The 7,500-nt window shown below is 41.6% G+C and overlaps 2 protein-coding genes across 2 annotated transcripts in view; one reads left to right on the forward strand and one right to left on the reverse strand.

The window, feature by feature from the left end:
* Positions 1-4,651, reverse strand: part of actc1a (actin alpha cardiac muscle 1a) — a 25,270-nt gene extending 20,619 nt beyond the window's left edge. The window contains exon 1 of the mRNA XM_024290615.2: positions 4,505-4,651. The gene's annotated coding sequence lies outside the window, so the exon portion shown is untranslated. The remainder of the gene's footprint in view (positions 1-4,504) is intronic.
* The window catches only part of mtif3 (mitochondrial translational initiation factor 3), a 5,855-nt gene continuing 2,832 nt past the window's right edge, over positions 4,478-7,500 (forward strand). The window contains exons 1-2 of the mRNA XM_024290617.2: positions 4,478-4,641; positions 7,108-7,500. The exon at positions 7,108-7,500 is cut by the window's right edge and continues 61 nt beyond it. Coding sequence (XP_024146385.1) covers positions 7,111-7,500 — 390 coding nt within the window. The 5' untranslated portion in view covers positions 4,478-4,641; positions 7,108-7,110. The remainder of the gene's footprint in view (positions 4,642-7,107) is intronic.

The raw sequence follows: 7,500 nt of genomic DNA on the forward strand, positions 1-7,500 counted from the left end.
GGAGCCACCTTTAAACCAACCAATCAGGAGCCAGCTTTAAACCGGCCAATCAGGAGCCGGCTTTAAACCGACCAATCAGGAGCCAGCTTTAAACCCACCAATCAGGAGCCGGCTTTAAAGCGACCAATCAGGAGCGGGCTTTAAACCGACCAATCAGGAGCCAGCTTTAAACCGGCCAATCAGGAGCCGGCTTTAAACCGACCAATCAGGAGCCAGCTTTAAACCGACCAATCAGGAGCCAGCTTTAAACCGACCAATCAGGAGCCAGATTTAAACCGACCAATAAGGAGCTGGCTTTAAACCAGCCAATCAGGGCTAAGCTTTTAACCGGCGAATCAGGAGCCAGCTTTAAACCTACCAATCAGGAGCCAGCTTTAAATTGACCAATCAGGAGCCAGCTTTAAACCGACCAATCAGGGGCCGGCTTTAAACCAGTTATTCTTAACAATGGGGCTGCGGCCCATTCTTGGTCTGTGAGCGCCCCCTTGTGGCCCCCGGAAAAAAATTCTGTCCTGAACCTGAGGGCCGCAAAGGCTGCGGGACCTGAATGCTGCTTCCTCCCACTTGGTGAAAGTTATATTTATTTATTAAATTTTTATAAGCTGTTTTTAATGCTGTTGTTATAAGTTGGACGTCATAGTTTCGTAATGATTAATTTAAATTAATCTTTAAATTTAATAAAAGGGGGAAGATGAAATTTGATCTGACGGCTGCAAGCCAGAGCAGAGCTGCCGCGGTGGAGGGAGAGGTAGAGCGAAATCGAAGCTGTCTGCTATTACAAATCCCAGATGGAGGAAACAGATGATTATTTTAGTATGTTATGGGGTCCGACACGAGTTTACTACAAAAACTACCATTGTCAAAGAATCGCGGAAACTCAGCATTTCTCCGCGAAAGTCCCGTCTGCTGCTGTAATGACAGACGAGCAGCAGAGTCAACAGACACGCCCCCACCTGTGGGCAGACCTGAAATCCACCTGGATCTGGAGTATTCTGGCTTACTTTCACCAGGGGTGAACGTAAACTGGAACGCTCCGGTTCCGGTAAAAGAGTTGGAGGCGGAGCACCGCTCCGGCGGGAGAGATCAGCTGAGCGGCCGGTTTTCACCGTATCACACATGACAGAAGCTGCGGTCACTCATCCACTTCACTTGTTAACATTTTGGGTGGCTTAAATTCATCGCCACCCAAAGCGATCTAATCTAATCTAATCCCAATCTACCGTGACAACAGTCATGGATGACGACGCACCTTCGTGACTCTTTTACCCTTCTGACTTTTTAAAAAGAGGCGCGCTCTTTTTTATGATTACTCTAGTCTGTTCTACTTTTTTCTCTTTCCCCGCCCCGCGGGCGCGCACGTGGAAGGACGGAGATGTGCTGTGCGTAAAGGCGCACGCGGAAGGATGGAGATGTCCTGTGCGTAAAGGCGCACGCGGAAAGGTGGAGATGTGCTGTGCGTAAAGCCGCAAGCGGAAGGATGGAGATGTCCTGTGCGCGGGCACAGTCGCCGCAAGGTGGGGGTGCTTTGAGCTATATTGCTAGCGCGCCCATAAGTGCGCTATGTACGCACGCTGGGTGGGGGGCGCTAAGCGCGGTCTTGTTCAGCAGAACATAAATGGATTATGACACTAGATCAGAGATCTCCAACCTGAGGCTCTGGAGCCACATGCAGCTCTTTCCCTCCTCCATTGTGGCTGTTTGGGTTTGAAGAAAAAAACAATCTGAATAAATGATGGTTTTGTATCATTGGTTCATTTACTTTAATCATTTACATTTTGTTGCTTCTGCTTAGATTCAGTGGCGCCTCCAGACTTTTTTCCTGGGGGTGGCCGCTGGGGGGCCACTTTAAATTTAGGGGTGGCACACCAAAACATGACCTATATTTTCTAAAGTCATTCTACTAAACAACCTGTAGAAAAATATCAGAACATATCAGTTGATATACTTTGATCTATTGTGTCTATATTTCATGTTAGTAATGTGCATAGACGAATAAAAGTACAGTTAACATTTTGAGTTGCACAAAAATGTCGTTTTATCTTCCAATTAGACAGGAATCTCCATGGACTGTGATGGTTGAAGACGATTTTGTGATTTTTACTGATAGCAGCCATGAAACAGTGAGACTGAAGAAATTACAGGAAGCAGAGCTGGAGGTAGCAGAGACGAAGATGCTGAGGTTCTCTTTGGGAGTGACCAGGATGGATAGGATCAGGAATGAATACATCAGAGGGACAGCACATGTTAGAGGTTTTGGAGATAAAGTCAGAGAGGCCAGACTGAGATGGTTTGGATATGTTTAGAGGAGAGACATATTGGTAGAAGGATGCTGAGTCTAGAGCTGCCAGGAAAGAGGTCTAGAGGAAGACCAAAGAGGAGGTTTATGGATGCAGTGAACAAAGAAGAGGAAAGGATGCAGAAGACGGTTAGACGGAGGAAACTCATTGGCTGTGGAGTCCCTGAAGGGAAAGTCCAAAAGGAAAAGATGATTTAAACACATTAAGGAGAAAAATGAAATTCTCCATGGAAAAGTTATAAACTAAAACGTAACTTTTAAAAAAGTGCATTAGCAGACGAAGATCTACTTGTCCTCCATGAAATAGCTGTTTTGGCTAATTTAGGCCTTTTTTTCTAGTTCTTTTAGGCTCTTTTTAAGTTTAGCTACGTTTTTCAGATGGATAATAGCTGTTTTGGCTTACCTAAGTATTTTTTCGGCTGTTTTGACATTGTGCTAATATTTTAGCAGGGTGTCAACTTCAGCTTCTTCAGATATCAGCGCAAGCATTTTCAGCTGCCAAATTCAGCTTACAGCATTCACACTAGCATTATCACAATGCTATACATCTAGTTCAGAATTATGTTAAAAAGTTATGGTTTTAAAGTTTTTAAATTGTAGTTTTAGTGTTCATATATGTTTACGCTGTTCTGGTCGTGACCTAAAGTGTGTTTTGGCCCCTTGTGCGATTGAGTTTAACACCCCAGGTATAGAGAATATTAGGAGGCAATAAACAGCTGCAAAAAGGTTAGATCCAGGTGAACTAAAACCATCTATTTTTTAAGTCATGCTACTTTTGTACTAATTTTGTATAATTGTAGGCAGTTTCGAATGGTTAGTATGTTAATATCAAATATGAGTCAAAGAAAACTTCTGCAACTAAATAAAGTTTACTGGTTACTTTCTGGTTTTGACCATAGACTGTAAAAACACTGGACTGAGGTCCCCCATGGAAATGCATTACTTCCTCTCCTCGCAAAAGTAGGCCGCCGCTTTCACCGTCAATTCCTGAAACGGATACCGCCATTTGCAACCCATCTTCAGCGATTGGTCTGAGTCATAGCTGAGTCATGAATCTACAGGAAGTACTGTCGCCAATCAGGAGTGAGTTTATTGCAAACGTCTGCCTCTTTCTACGCCTTTACCATGGGACCGCGGATGTAAACAGCTTCTACTTTAATAACACCGGAGAATTGTACAAGTCATTGTTGAAGCCTTTGAGGGAGAACCATTCCAACATTTGATTCTGTCAGCGGTCCTTTGGGATTTACTTACATTTATTCCTTTTTGTCGAGATAAAAGGAGCATTTGGGTGACGCCGCCGCAGCGTTACTGCACATGCACGGCCACGTTAGTCTGATCAGATGCACGTGAGAAGCGCGTTCAGCGGTATTTAAAATAAATAACCATCCTAACAAGTGAACAGCTGGATCTTTTTTCTGTTTGAAAATACGATCAGGTCCTTTCAAGTTTGTCTCGCGCTCCTCAGACGGCTGCGTCTAATTCAGGCTGAAGCTGGAAAAGTGAAGAAGATGAAACTTTGGTTGGTGATTTTATGCGCATATACGCAACTTATAATTTATAAGCTACAATCAAAACAGTGAAATAAAGAAAAACGAACGTTAAACAAACAAAAAAGTCCAAAGCACATAACCTCAGAGTGAAATCTATTTCTACAGAATAAATCCTCATCTAAAAATGTCCACAGCATGCTCCTCTTGTTGTTTTAAACTGCTGCATCGGTACATTCCATTGAGGAAAACAACAGTAGGACAATGATTGGTACATTGTTGAATTGTAAAGTAGGTGTTAAAAGGTCTTCACGGACCCATTGATGAAGTCTGCTCCCATTGGCTACCCGTCATCTGTCAATCAAACCCCCCAGACGGTCGACGTCAGACCCACAAACGCTTATTGAGCCATCTGATTGGTCAATTTATAACTCTAATAACTTGTGATAATGGAAAAAAATCTTTAAAAAAAATTAGGATTAGAAAAAAGAAGTTAATCAGAAAGCAGCAGAGGAAGAATGATTATTCTGACATATAAAATGACTGAGAAATAACTGTCTGTTTCTCAATGTAAGTCAATGGGACTTTGGCCTTTTTGCAACCCAGTGGTACTTCCTATATGGAACACGGAAGTAGGGGGGCTTGCTTCGTCCAGTTATTTTATATACAGTCTATGGTTTTGACGGTTAAAATGTGCGGAGAAGAGAACATTCTGGACCTTCAGAGGGCGACATCCCGCCATGTTTCCTCCACGCGGTCGTTCATCTTCAAACGAAGAAGACTCTAGGAGAGAAGAAGAGGAAGAAGAGGAGGAGGAGTGTCCCTGCTGCCACTTCCACGCGACATTGATCTTATGTGAGTAAAGAAATAAAGATACAAACGAGCAAAGTCGCGGGTTTGACCGCTGCTCTTACCGAGCTCGTGCTGCTCCGCGCGAGCTCTGTTCCGCGTGGCGTCGAGGAGCCCTTTGATGTCAAAGAAATACGACCAACACTCATGTTTACATCACCAAATAACAGTGCAAAACGAGCCAGTTACATTTACCCTTTGTGTTTTACACGTATGGAGGACTTTGTCATTTATTTTCGTCAAAATCATAATTGTTTTATTTTAAAAAAGCAATTATGTATTATAAGAAAAATAAACACAGAAAGAGCACTAGAATCAATAAAAGAGGTTATCAGTGTTAAGCAAATTTAAAATTTCCCAGACAACCAAAAAAAAAGTAAACTAACGTTAAAAAAAGTATAGTTTTAAAAAAATAGCCCACTTAGTAAATCAGTCTTATTTACGTCTTGGTTCCTTCTAAGATGTAAAACCCTTTTTATTATTTGTAATGTTCAAATAATCATTTTGTTCATGGAGCTTTTTGAAATTAGTTATTTGATTTAATGTTCTAAAGGTTGATTTTCACTTCCAGTCTGAAGTGCACGAATAAACAAAGTAACTCCATCCTGTTTATTCATCATGTGACCACTAGATGGCTTGTTAGACCAGCAAATCAAGTTCTCATCTGCAAAACACCAACATAAAACAGCTTGAAGTGACAGTAGAATTATAAATGCTTCATGAACGCTTTTAAGGTTCCTTAATGTATTTCATGCATTTTTTAAACAGGAAAAACAGATTAAGCAATACCTGCAATAGTGCAATAATGAATGCTTTTTACTTAATGTAGTCGCTGAAGATGCTGAAGCTTTTGCTAAAAATGTTGATGCAATTTACTTTAATTGCTGAAGGGATTTGCTGAAAAATGCAAAAGCTATTTGCGGAATGTTAAATTTTCAAAAGACTGGAAATTTCGTTGAAGTTGACCTAAATTTCTTTAAAAATTGTTGTGAAATTGCTTAAAAATCCTCAATTCCTTCCAGTTTTGCAAAAATATTTAGTGTGTTGCTTAAATATTAGCTATGCTGCAAAATTAGCCCCAAAAACCTCAGTAGATGCCAAATTAGGCAAAAAAAAAACATCTCATTGCTTAAATACTAGCTAAACTCCAAAATAGCCTAAAATTCCTCAGAATTCCTGAATTAGTCAAAAACATTAGTATATTGCTAAAATATTAGCTAAACTCCATTTTTTAAAAATTACTATAAAAGATGAAAACATAGCCCATGAATATATTTAAATGCTTGTTGCTTTTCTACTTTTTGAAACTTGAAGACTTCATTTCCTGTGGGGGATATTTTTCTCAATATTTCAAAAACTATAAATGCCAAAAATACAAGCAGTAATGTCCTGAAGAATCTGAATGTTTTGATACCAAGATTGTTGAAATCAATGAAAGTGTGATTGAGTTTTTACGTGCCGAAAACCGTACGGGAAGTAGCAGGAGAATCACTATAGTGTGAATGCTTACTAAGCAATCACACATGTAAGTGAGCCACAGCTGAATTTGTAGCTTTTCAATATATGTATAAAAAACTATTATAAATAAGTTCACGTGTCATCCAGCTTTTCTTCAGAAGACTCCTAGCAAGTGAAAACGGAATCAGCTCTGCTATAAATCCAGATTAATTAACAAAGTTTAATGAAGCCAACCTCCCTTTAGCACCAGAGCTGTCACCAGTGACAAAATCATACATGTTTATGGAGTACAGTAAACCTTCAACCTTTTTTGTGATCATGAATCAGCTGATTCTGGCGCAGAGAAAAGTGGCTTTACATTTGAAAAATGTTGCATAACGGCGCAACAAAACATGCTGATCTACATTGACTGTGTAGGCACTTTATTACTGTAAAATGCTGCACATCAGGACAAAACTACTTTTCTGTGTTTCAGAATCTGCTGGAATTACAATAATTGGGTCAGTGATTGAAGAGTGACAGTAGTTGGAAGAATATAAAGTCAAAAGTCAAACATCTAGATGTGTGAAAGTTGTTCTCTGCATTTGACCCATCCTCTGCGGGAGTGGTGAGCTGCAGACACAGGAACCACCTCCCCAATCTTACCCCTTAATGCTGAGGGTCAAACAGGGAGGCACTGGGTCCCATTTTTAGAGTGGTAGGACTCAGCCGGGATTTGAACTCACGACCTTCCAGTCTCAGGGCGGACACTCTACCACATGGCCACTGAGCTGATCCACTAGTACTGTTTTTTTTTTTTTGCTTAAATCTATCTTTTTTTAATTCATTGTTTGATTTTATGAAGAAAATGTCATCAAAGATGAAAGAACCATGTTAGCGCCCTGTGTTGATGGTTGAAACATCAACCAAGCAGGGGATTAATATTTCACTGGAATCACTTACTTATTGTCTCCACATGGTGGCGCCAAGATGACAAAAGCATGTAGTTGAACCTCTACTCATTTTTCTGTTCAGGACATGTCTGCTGTTTGTGTGAGGTGGCTTCTGAGCCACGCAGCCAGGACGGCGTCCAGCATCGGACCTCCCCTCTGGAGCCCCGCTTCACGACCAACGACGCTCAGCAGAAGATTCTGCGTCTTTGCCGGCTCCTGGAGCCGACCTTTCTCCACAGAGGTCAGCGATGCAGAGAAGACTCCTCCGGCGAAGAAGAAGAAGAACACTCCGGCGCACGCCTCCATCAGCAGCGTGGGCCGTAAGATCCCCCACAGAGAGATCCAGGTGATCAGCGAGGCCGGAGAGAACCTGGGCACCATGCACCGGGCGGACGTCATCAAAATCATGGACCAGAAGAGCCTGAAACTGGTGCTGCTGAGTGAAAACAGAGAGCCGCCAGTTTACCAGCTGATG

The sequence above is a fragment of the Oryzias melastigma genome, linkage group LG24, assembly GCF_002922805.2.
Source record: "Oryzias melastigma strain HK-1 linkage group LG24, ASM292280v2, whole genome shotgun sequence".
NCBI classification, from domain to species: Eukaryota; Metazoa; Chordata; class Actinopteri; order Beloniformes; family Adrianichthyidae; genus Oryzias; species Oryzias melastigma.